The sequence below is a fragment of the Nematostella vectensis genome, chromosome 7, assembly GCF_932526225.1.
Source record: "Nematostella vectensis chromosome 7, jaNemVect1.1, whole genome shotgun sequence".
Classification (NCBI taxonomy): domain Eukaryota; kingdom Metazoa; phylum Cnidaria; class Anthozoa; order Actiniaria; family Edwardsiidae; genus Nematostella; species Nematostella vectensis.
In genome coordinates, this window is record NC_064040.1 from 13,034,856 (window position 1) to 13,047,399 (window position 12,544).

A 12,544-nucleotide genomic window follows, 5' to 3' on the forward strand; every position below is an offset into this window, starting at 1 on the left:
AACCGTTCCCCTATGTGACCGCGGAACACCTCCCCTTACCTATGGAGGGATGAGTCCCCATGGAACCGTTGCCCTATGTCACCACGGAACACCTCCCCTTACCCATTGAGGAGTGAGTCCCCATGGAACCGTTCCCCTATGTCACCAGGGAACACCTCCCCTTACCCATGGAGAGATGAGTCCCCATGGAACCGTTCACCTATGTCGAAACGGAGCATTTCACCCCTCGGCGCTTCCCCCTTAAACAGCTCTCTTCCGTACCAAAGAAGAAATCCCACTCCGTTTAACCGTCTGTTCGTGTCTCCCTGGGACAGTTCCCCCGAGTCCTTCACCTCTGATCAGCTCAGCCCAAAATACTCACCATCTCCATTCTCGTCCAAGGCGCCATTACCGGTATTTGTTGAGTTTACTCCTGGTGACTTCATTGCACCCGTACCAATCAGGTGCAGGCCGGTGCCTGTCGGGGAGCCGCTGATCTTCGCTTCGGTAGATGACTGCGCTGATCCCGAGCCAAGTTTAATACCGCTCATGGATCCAGTGCACTTCTTCCCTGACAACTGCACTCAAACCCTGATAAAGCGAGAACATGACGGTGGTGATGATGATGGTAATGACGATGAAGTGATCTTGATGAAGGCCAAATTTCATGGCGGTGATGATGATTGTGATGATGATGATGATTGCAGAAGCTTCGCCAGCTTTTGTATTAGTGATGGTAGCGATGAGTTTGATGACGATGACGGGTTGACTGACAGTCTTGACATCCTGTTGAATGATGCTGATGAGGAGGAGTTTAATGAAACTCTTGATATTTTTGACGCTGAGGAGAGCAAGTACATTGATCAAGTGCTGAGGGAATTCAACCAGTTTCTGGCTGACACGGTCTCACGGGCAGGTAAGTGATAAGAAAAGTTTTTCAAGAGGGACCTGCTGCTTTCTAATGATAATCAGAGCAGAACTCGAAATGTTAGTGGGGGAAAAGGGGTAAGACCGCACGATACAGAAACATTAAGAAAATAATGGGAGGCACAACACAATGCCATTTTTATACATTTATTGCAAATATCACAGAGAGGTCACGTGCGCCAAGTGCCTCCTTACTAATGTATTGTAATTGCAAAAGACTGGAACGTTAACATCAAATGATAACTTTCGCACCACGTGTATTTCATGATAACGATGAAGATACTTACTTTACAGATACGTGAGAATTTTTTTATCGCGAGAGCTATTTTACTTATAAGCAAGACATTCGCACCACGTGTATTTCATGATAACGATGAAGATACTATACAGATGCGTGAGAATTTTCTTATCGCGAAAGCGATTTCACTTATATGCAAGACGCTAGATATCAATTTTATAAAATGTTGCTTTCATTCCTACCTTCATTTGCACATTAAATTTAATTTAGTCCCGGTCCACTTGGTTGAATACTAGTGTTTCAAAAATAAGTTTCATATCTCTTCTACGTGAGTTCTTGATTATGGTACACTTTTTTTATAAGAGATAGTGTTAACCACGAAATGTCATTTTTCTTTCAGTTAAGCGATGTCGCTCACCAACAGAGTCTTTTGACGAAAGTTCCGATGACGATGGAGATGAGGGACTGAGAAAGAGGAGAAAAATAGGCGAATAAGTCGAAGAGGGGCATAGGAAGGGAGGGTGGCTGTTAAACGGGGCATGACGGGTAGCGACCGAAGGAATAGAGAAACAGGCGTAAAACAGGATGGAGGACCAAACGAGGGAAAACAACCAAAGGGGCGTGACGGGAAGAAAAGTGAAAGCGAGGAAAGACAACTGACCTAAAGGTCGTGAAGGAAAGGGACGAGGGGCCAAACAAGGGAAGACAACTCCCCAAAGGAACGTGACTGCAAATTTGATAGAACAATCAAGGGAAGACAACTGACTGAAGGGGCATGACGGGAGGGGATGAGGGATCAAGTAAGGGAAGACAACTGACCCAAGGGGCGTGACGGGAGGGGACGAGGGACCAAGCAAGGGAAAACAGCCGACCCAAGGGGCGTGACGGGAGGGGATGAAAGACCAAGCAAGGGAAGACAACTGACCCAAGGGCGTGACGGGAGGAGATAAGGGACCAAGCTAGGGAATAGAACTGACCCAAGGGATGTGACGGAAGGGGATAAGTGACCAAGCAAGGGATGACAACTGACACAAGAGGAGTGACGGGAGGGGATGAGAGACAAAGCAAAGGAAGACAACTGACCCAAGGAACGCCACGGGAGGGGATGAGGGACCAAGCAAGGGAAGACAACTGGCCCGAGGGGCGTAATTAGGGTATTAGGGACCAGCAAGCAAAGACAACTGTCCCAAGGGGCTTGACGGAAAGAGATGAGGGATCAAAGAGAGGAAGACAACTGACCAAGGGGCGTTACAGGAGGTGATCTGGTGACGAAGGCATAAGTAAGTGATGACAAATGACCAATTGGGCGTGTGACGGGAGGGGACTGGGATCAAGAAAGGGAAGAGTTGTTTTCCTTTGCATGATCCTGATTTACTCCTTGTCAAATTGAGAAAGAGGGAGAGGCTAAAAAGAATAAGTCAAAAGAAAGTCAGCTAACAGAATAACACCCGCTCCCAATAGGCTTATCTATGCTCACATAACGAGACCGGCAGTGATATCGAGAAAAAATGTCATTGAAATTTAACGTTATAAAGAGGGACCTGTTCCGGTGCAGTGTTTTCTGTGTGGAGGTATTTTGTCTATAGATACAACTTGTCCTGAGTACTTAATCGTTGTAACTTGGGTTTTCCTGTTGGTTATCTGGGTGTTCCTGTTGGTTATCTGGGTGTTCGTGTCGGTTATCTGGGTGTTCCTGTTGTTAGCTGGGTGTTCCCGTTGGTTAGCTGGGTGTTGCTGTTGGTTAGCTGGGTGTTCCTGTTAGTTAGCTGGGTGTTCCCGTTAGTTGGCTGGGTGTTCTTGTTGGTTAGCTGGGTGTTCCTGCTGGTTAGCTGGGTGTTGCTGTTGTATAGCTGGGTGTTCCTGTTGGTTAGCTGGGTGTTCCCGCTGGTTAGCTGGGTGTTCCCGCTGGTTAGCTGGGGTTTCCTGTTGGTTAGCTGGGTGTTCCTGTTGGTTAGCAGGATGTTCATGTTGGTTAGCTGGGTGTTCCTGTTGGTTAGCTGGGCGTTCCTGTTGGCTAGCTGGGTGTTCCTGTTGGTTAGCTGGGTGTTCCTGTTGGCTAGATGGGTTGTCCTGTTGGTTAGCTAGGTGTTACTGTTGGTTAGCTGGGCGTTCCTGTTGGTTAGCTGCGTGTTCGGATTGCTCAGGTTCGGGTTCATCTAGTAACCCATCACTCTGCCAAATAACAGACCAGCCAGGCGTAGTCGTGCACGTGAACGAGAAATACTTTTACTCTCATCCCGGGACTTCGCTTGTGTTTCCCTCGCCGTATATAACCGCCACCTTCTTCAGGGTGCCATCTCCCCGATCCACCATCTTGTTGTCCACGCATGTCTTACCCCCACATGTGCATCCTTTGAAGAAGTGGTATTTGCAGTAGTCGTTCTTGTTGCACCCTGGTTCTCGGTGTAAACATTGGTAGATTGGGTTCTACACAGTGCACAATGGTGCGAGATTGAACTTGGAAACAGTTTTGTATTTGATCGTCTTCTTCTTGCATCCAAAGCCCAAAAACCCTTTGAAAAACTGCTCGAGGTTGTGTACTTTTGCCTGATGTTCTGTGCCGTAGAACTTTGCGCTCAACACTTTCCAGATTGCGGTGAAGCTGCACTGGACGGCTGTCGGCGTCTTTCTACCTTTCTTCATAAATTGTTCGATGAGGGCAGGGTTTCTCTCGTTTAGCAACTTTGCTCTCGGAAAACGACTTTGTCATTCATACGAAACTTCAGGCTCTTTGTACATCTTTACTGGTGATCTCAGAGCATACACTTCCTTGTTATTTAGTTTCGGAAGTTTTGGACCTGCGAGCGCCAGACACGCCTTGACTTTGAAATCTTTCTGGGTGTACTCTGAGCCGGATCTGGATCTGGAAAAGACGTAGCTGTAGATACCTCAGGTATCGAATTATTACCAGTAAGAATGCGCCCTCCCTGTACTTACTGTTAATATGTCTGAAATAAACTTTGGCGTGTTTAATATACGTTGTGTCACACAGTAGCACATCACTTACAGTTCTTCCTGTTCAACAAATCAATTAACAACTAACTATCAACTAACTCTGCGACCAACATGTCCCGACATGTCTATATTTTTTCAATGCATGGTAAATGAAACAGCCTACTTTGTCTTAAGTATCAGGGAGAGAGAGAGAGATGCCTTTTTTAATAAGGGATTCACTTAATATCACAATGATAATGTACGCATGGCCCTCAACAGAAACAAAATTAATAAAAGCTATTTACAAATCTGTTTACAGCAAAATCTTTGACGAAACTATTTACAATAACAATCCTTTGCTGATTTATAAACTTATTTACAAAGTTGTGATGTATTCTCTTAGTTTTGCGGAGAAGGCGGTGATTGACTTGGCTTCTTTGATTTTTAGTGGCAATGCATTCCACCTTTTAGCTGCTACAAACTTAAAGCTGTTTTTTGCTAATGTAGTCCGAGCCTTTGGAAGTACTAAGTTATGGTTTGCTGCATTTTTAGTGTTCTTGTTATGTACATTACTACACTTAACGAACATATCTCTGATATAGCATGGGGTCATATTGTTCATTGCCTTAAAGAGCAAAACAAGTTGTAGGTAGATTATTCTTTTGTCGAAGGGGACAATATTTAGTTCTTCAAAAAGTGGTTTTGAAGGTGCATCCCATTTCTTATCGAGGATAACCCGCGCACATCGTTTCTCGAACTTGACCATATAGTCGATGTGTTGCTTTTTGGTCAAGCCCCAGACGATAGCACCATAGTCTAATATTGGCTGTATGAGCGAATGGTAGAACAGGGTTCTTGCTTTAAGTGACAGGAATTTCTTTGTCCTTTTTAACAAGCCTAGTCGCTTGGAGATCTTATTGTGAATGTACTTGAGGTGGTTGTCCCAGGTTAAGGAGTTGTCTAATCTTATGCCAAGCAGTTTAACTTCATTGACACATTCAAGCTGGCCATTTTCTGTGCTGACTGTCAAATCCTTTCCTGCCAACTTTGGCTTGCTACAGATAAGCATTGATTTGGTTTTGCTTTGGTTCAAAACCATTTTGTTTTCATTCGCCCATCCATTCACCTTTTTTAGCTCTTCAGTAAGAATAGACTCAACCTCACTAACGCTACTTCCACTTGCGACTTGTGTTGTATCATCTGCATATATCTCGAGTGCGCTGTTGGAGACTTCAAGTGGTAAGTCATTAATAAACAGGATAAACATTAAGGGACCTAAAATCGAGCTCTGGGGAACGCCTGCAGTAATGGGCTGCGAATCTGATAGCTGACCACTTATTGTTACTTTCTGTTTTCGGTCTTCTAGATAAGACTTGAACCAATTTAGTGACTTTCCAGAGACGCCATATATGGAGAGCTTCTTAATAAGCGTGTCATGGTCTACTAAATCAAACGCCTTTCGGTAGTCTATGAGGTTCAAGCCAGATATTAGTCCCTGATCCATATTTCCAATGAGATAATCAATCAACTTTACTAGGGCAGTATCGCACGAGTGATAGGGACGGAAACCTGACTGGTTACTACTTAATAGCTTGTGGCTGTTTAGGTATTCATATAAGCAAACGTGTATGTGTCTTTCAATAACTTTGGACAGGGCAGGTAAAATACTGATGGGTCGGTAGTTATCAACACTCAGGCGGTCTCCAGCTTTATATATTGGACAGACTTTCGCCTCTTTCCAGCGCGCAAGGAATCGTCCAGTTTTTATACTTTGGTTGATGATCTTAGTCAACGATGGAGCTATGGCTGGGGCTGCAGCCCTTAAAAGGCGAGCACTTATACCGTCCAAACCTGTGGCTTTACACGTTTGTAGTTGAAGAAGATAACCTTGCACAAATTCTTGCATGACTTTGGGTATTTCAAATTTTGTGCCACTCGGGATTTTGCTATCAACAAACCCTTTTAACCTTTCGAAATCTGAAGTTGACAGCGTTCTCATGTTGACATTGCTATTTCTGTAGGTGGCAGCAACGGAAACAAAAAACTCGTTAAATGCATTAGCTATTTCACGTGGATCTGTGATGGTGGGTGTGTTGCTTGCATTGCCTCTTAGTTGCGAAGGTGACGGTTTACTTGTCTGCCCGATAGCAATTTTTAGATATCTCCAGAATTCCTTTGCCGTTTAACTCTGTTCAAATGACTTGTTGAAATGATTTCGTTTAGCTTCTCGGATGGATTGAAAAACGTTATTTCGAGCTGATTTAAAAGTTTCCCGCGCATCTGAGTCACTATTACACTTTCGGGCTCTCTCTAGCAGCCTGTCGCGATCTCTAATGGCTGCGTAGAGTTCAGGCGTCATCCACTGTGGTTGGCTTTGTTTCTTTACACGCTTTCTAATAAGAGGAGCATGTATATCAGCGATACTTAGGAAAGTCCGAATCCAATAATCCACAGCGTCATCAAGGTCATCAAAGGTGTCCAGCACACTCCACGGGACCTCATCAAGGTCTTTTAGGAAGACTTCCTCATCCAGCTTCTTGCAGTCACGGTAGGAAATATAGACATGGCTTTTATCTGCTGCGCGATCTTGTTTCTTTTTGTATCTGCGCACAACGCACACTGGTAAATGATCTGATAGTCCGATGTTGCATACCTTGGTCTTTGTGATGCACTGTGGCTGGTTGGTGTAAACGTGATCCAAGAAAGGCCCTCCTGTGTTTCTAACGCGCCGGCGAGAAACAAGACAAGGGCCTGATACAAGTACTGTTCAAATCGCATGTTCTCATGCCGGATTCCGGCATGGCTCCTGATTGGTAAAAAAACAACAAAGGGCACTAGAATAGGACGCGCTGATTGGTTCAGCTATATATAGTACCCTAGCCCGTCGACTGCTCGTTCTCAGAGTAATGGCGGACTCCAAAAGTGCTTTTGACCTTGCGTTAGCAAAATCAGAGAAATCGTTTTCTATAACATTAAAAAATATATATTTTCCTCTCCTCATTTTCTTTGGAAAAATTCCGCCTGATACTCAGGTCAGATGTTCAAATGTCTTGTCCAGGCCGGTCATTGGGTGTGTCTTTATTTCTTATTGCCTCATTGGTATCGTTTTCCGAAGCTCTACTAGTTATATCACAAAGGTGCTGGATGTCATAGAAGCTGCTTAATACTACGTACATCATTAGTAGTAGCTATCAAATGTTTAGACAGACCAGGCGCCGAATATTCGATAAATTTGTCTGTGAGAGCACGAAGAATGCTTGGGATTGTTTGCGGCACGTCCCGCGAGTTGTTGATTGATTGAGCTTATCAAATAATGGCATTTGTTTTCAAGCAGCAGTTTGTCTGTTTAGACGAAAAAGCCTGTAGTAAATTCGTGATGTGAATATCCTGTAGTAATTTAGTGATGTGTGGATCTGCAGAGCCGTTTCAAATCATTTAGCATAAAGTTACCCTCACCGGGGTTCGTCATTACTAGAATGAGAATTATTACCCTTGCATAAAACACCAATGTAGTTTTGTTTTACATAAATGCTGTTTATAATTTCATACCTGTCAACCTCCAAAAATGTCAAGGCTTGAGAATTCTTTGGGGGGAGGGGTGGGGTATATTCTTTTTTTGGGAGGTGGGTTTTATCTTGCAGGCGTTTGCCGTATTGAAAGCTCTCACGAACAAATCAAAATGGCGCTATGCAATGGAATTATTGTTTTCAAATATTTTAATAGAAAATAGGCCAAATGACGATTTTCTATAGAATAATTTTTCGGAAGCGATAAAAATCGCTAAAAAAGCGGGAGATTTGGTGCTCAGTGCGGAAGAAGGGGTCCAAAATCTTGAGTTGACAGGTATGTAATTTGATTCGGGTATTTGGTTTTGACACCACGCGAGTCATTGGAAAATTGACAGCCGACGTGTTTTGACAGTGGTCTGAAAAGGGGCGGCAGGCGTTGCGTCTAGTATTTGTGTCAGGCGTACTTTTATTTTTCCTCCGACTTTTTTAAAATAAAATCGCTCGTTACTCAGACTCTGCAGGTTACTGTTCCTATAACAAAATAGATACACAGTTTCAGTACTACAGTTTCTGGTAGACTAAGTGCCATGGAGTACGCGTGCTGCTATATTTGGAATATTTCCACAGGATTGACAACCAGAACCATTCTATATGGTCAGTTTATCCATATTTGAATTTTAATACCACAGGATGCCCTATTCGATAAAAAAGCAAGGGGATCGCAAGGATGAATTCTGTCAAGTTCTATAGAAAACCCGGGAAAGATATCGAAAATTTTTAAACTTTAGGGAAAGTTGCTCGGATGTTCACTCTTATAAAAGTGGACAGAAACCGTAAAAGTTGCTTAAAAGCCGAGCAGAATCTGTCTATGCCTTTCCCCATGCTTCCTTAGGATTATTCTTGCTTGGAACCATGACAGAAACGAGTTATCGAAACTAGATTAGAACTGAGAGCAAAGGCGAAGAGACTGAGAGCGACAATAAATCTTGTGGGAGGGGAGGGTCAGTCGGGAGTTGTTAGCCGCTGACCAAATAAAACGACGGAAGTTTATTAGGTTTGATTCGCCCCCTGTTTCCTGTTTAGCCATGTTAAAATTTGCGTGTAAAAACATTATTTACTCAAGAAAACAATGGTTTAGCTTCACACGAAGAACTTTCTATGCAAGCTCCAAATTATTGCAGTTAAAAAGACTTGCACAAGCGAAGCAAAGTAGCCACATGTTGAATGTTGTTTGGAATGATGACACAGTTAGCAAATACTCATACATCTATCTACGAGACCACTGTCTATGCTCAACGTGTTATCATCCAACATCAGAACAGCGCCTGACACACATGAAAAACCTCGATCTGAAAGTACTACCATCTAATGTGCACGTAAATGACATTGAAGGGAAGTTGTCAATCACATGGGATGACGGACATGTTAGTGAATTCGACTCTAAATGGCTACTTTCCAGAGCATTCACAGATAAACGTGATGATTTAGATAACAAGGAAATGTTTGTGCAAAAAGGTGTGAAATTGTGGTACAGGGATTTTGACATTCCACATTTCTCGTTTGGGTTAGTTCTTGGTGATGAGCAAAGTCTATTGGACTGGATGGAAGCTCTGCATAAATACGGTCTAGTGATAATGTCAGGTGCACCCAGGGAACTTGGCCAGGTCCATAGGATTGGGAGTGCTGTGGGATTTCTGAGGAAAACCTTCTATGGGTAGGTTCAGCACAGTTGGAGCTTCCTAGGGAAGCGACGTAAGGTGTGTGTGGAGTTGCGTTCGCATCCCCCCTTGGTATGTTTAGTATGGTTAGTATGATCATGTATTTGCCTTGAAAATATATTTTCTTTTAGTGTTGAACAGCGTGTGAACATAGATCAACAATCATTTAATAATCAATTAAAGGCCATTAACATATAGATCTGGCATTGCTTGATTTCATTTAAACTGCCAGTTGCTATTCACCATTTGCACTGGCAATGTTTTTTTAATTAGGTGTTACATACATTTTGTGTCATATTTCTGTGTATGTACTAGGTCATCTGTAGCACTGCGCAGTGAGCCACAAGCCAGAAGTCTTGCCTACACTGGTTATGAGCTCCAGCCACACACTGATCTACCTTATTATGAGTTTAAGCCATCTGTAAGTAGTGTGAAAAAAATCAGAATAAATGGTTGTTTAGGGGGTTCATCCAAATTTTGAGCTGATATGAAAAATAGGATTTGATTGGCATTGGAGTTTGGTACAAAATCAAACTTGCCATACTTACATTTATCTGACAATGAGAAAAATGTCATGATTTAGCTATTTTAAAATTTAAATCAACAGTCTTTTTTTTCAAATATTGACCAAAATACCTCAATATTGAAGATTTTATGTCTCATGCAAATACAAATCTTTTGTTGTTCATACAAACAGAATATCATTTGATAAAAGAAAATTTAAAGAATCTACCATTTCTAGCAATTGTGAAAGTTTATAAGTACTTTAAATGACTGGGACTTAAATGTTCTTTGAAGACTGGGACTTGAGAGGTCTCTTTCTAACCCCCTTTTATGATACATACTTTGATTTGCCTTACATATTAAAATCCTATTTCTAGGTGATCTTACTGCATTGTATAGACCAGGTTCGGTCTTCTGGAGGTGAGAACACATTTGTTGATGGGTATAGCATCCTCAAAGCTTTTCGCAATGACAACCCTGACGGCTTCGATCTACTGGCCTCCACCCCTGTGCTGCACCGTGTCAAAGGGGTGGAGCCTACCTACGGGGAGTTTGAGCAGCTTTTTGCTCGACCAATCATTGAGTAAGTATATCCCCTCTTAAAAGTTAATATTTATGTATCTCCTCTTTAGGAATGTTCAGAGCTGTAGCAGGCCAAATAAGATTGGGAGGGCGGTGGACCACACAGAAACATTCAGAAAATATTAGGGGGGCACAGCCACCCCCGGACTAGTAATTTCTTATATATATTTTTAAATATTGGGGGGGCGTGCCCCTGTGCCCAACCCCTGCTATAACCCTGATTTTGTAAAGCATATTATTGTTGTAAGGGTCACCTATTCCTCCATTCCCTTTTATTGTATATTCCCATTTATTGAACAAAGTCTCTTCCCGATTCATATAAGTTCAACCAGCATGATGTTTGGTAAATCCCATTAATTGGTAGGCTGCTTTGAATAATGTTCTCATTCTACACCAATTTGTTGTTGCATTTTGAATTCCTAAGAGAAACGTTAAACAGTGCCATAACAGGGAGTGTGACACTTTGGGCACTTGCCCCTCATCCCCCCCACCCTCAATATTTTCAAACATTAAAAGGAAATGATAAGAGGGGGCGTGGCTGTGCCCCTGCTCAGTAAAATAAACGTTGGTATGGCCGTTCTGTGCTAAAACATTTAGTGATATGACCTATTCTCCTTGCCTTATGATTTGAAGAATTTTCTTCCTTTTTTTTATAAAAGTACTTTTAACTCGTGTATTCAGGACTTTGTTAAGAATTGTTCGACTCTCGCACGCAAAAAAGTACTATCAAATGCTTACCAAGAATCAATCGTGACGGTGACATGCACTTCCAACAACTCAGAAAATTGATGCACCTACTTCAAATAAGGAGGAATCTATGTGTCGAATACCGCAGAACTTCATGGGTATCAAACAAATACAGGTTTAGACGGCTTTAGCATCCTTTTTCATGTACCTCTAAACGTTCACGACGCGTTGTGAGACCCCGGTCTCAGCCATTTTTACGTTACCAATGAACCACTGCGGGTTACTTTACATTGATTCACGGGTGCAACCAAGATGGCATGGTTTATGAACTTTAAATTTTATGAATTTCATACGGCAGGCTTGACGTGAAAGGACGCATTCGACGTATTAACTTTAACGACCCTCTCCGAGAAGAATTCCTCGATACACCTGCCGAGCAGATTCCGAAAGTCTACCGAGCGTACCACAAGCTCACCCAAATGTTCTACGAGCCCAAGTTTATCGTGCGAAACAAGATGGCCCCGGGTGACATTTGTGCGATAGATAACGACCGCCTGTTGCATGGACGCTCGGCTTTTGAAGTAAAAAGTGATGATCTTAGGCTGCTGGAGCAGGCGTACATCGACTGGGATATTATTAGGTCAAAAATGAAGATTCTCACGCGAAAAATTAGGTGACTTTGGTACAGAAATCGTCTAACCTTTTTGGCTCATTTCACAACTCCAATAACTCCAATAAACAGTGCTTGGACTGGGACTGATACTGAATTGTATTTGTAAACGATATCGCTGGTTACCCAGATCTTTACCTCAAGGAACATTACTAGGACCGCTAAATATTTTTATAAACGATATCGTGTCCAGAGTCCGAGATCCTGCTATTTGCTGGTGACTGCGTCTGCCACAAGGTCAAAAAACAATGAAACGGAGATATGCAAAAGAATCCCGTAGCCAGAATACAAAGTTACTAGGGGTTCGAGTTAACAAGCTCGACTGAAAAAATGATTACATATTAGCTGATCATTCTTTTCATGAACAAAGTATCGTTTTTCGGATTCGCGGGATGGGACCCAATCAAGAATAACCATCAAACAAAATAGTAACTAATCGATTAAAATGACAATTACTGTTTGAAAAGTAAAGGGGAAAAAATGTTAGAGTTTACCGGGTAAAATGTGGAACACAAAAATGTAATTGCAGCATGTATATATCCAAAACCGCATTAGTATTTCATTTGTTGGATAACCGGCGCTTGATCCAAAATTTGGAGTCTTCGAAAGCATATTGTTTTGCGAAGCGCGTAGAAAACAATGCTAATAAAGTTTTGGAATCAAAAAGCCCAAACTGTCGCGATCTCGTACCAGAACAATGAATACAATACACCAAAAACTGATAAAGACTAAAAACTAATAAAGTTAAAAATAAAATAAAAATAAAGTTTTGGAATGTCACAAACGCGAAAAAGCG

At 42.4% G+C, this 12,544-nt stretch overlaps 1 protein-coding gene across 1 annotated transcript; it reads left to right on the forward strand.

Annotated features, from left to right (window-relative positions):
- Positions 1-8,614: 8,614 nt before the first annotated feature.
- LOC5508199 (gamma-butyrobetaine dioxygenase) lies at positions 8,615-12,460 on the forward strand. The gene is made up of 4 exons (XM_001628754.3): positions 8,615-9,301; positions 9,621-9,726; positions 10,187-10,392; positions 11,437-12,460. The coding sequence occupies exons 1-4, from the start codon at positions 8,673-8,675 to the stop codon at positions 11,753-11,755; spliced, it is 1,260 nt and encodes a 419-aa protein (XP_001628804.2). The 5' UTR covers positions 8,615-8,672; the 3' UTR covers positions 11,756-12,460.
- The last annotated feature ends 84 nt before the right edge of the window (positions 12,461-12,544 follow it).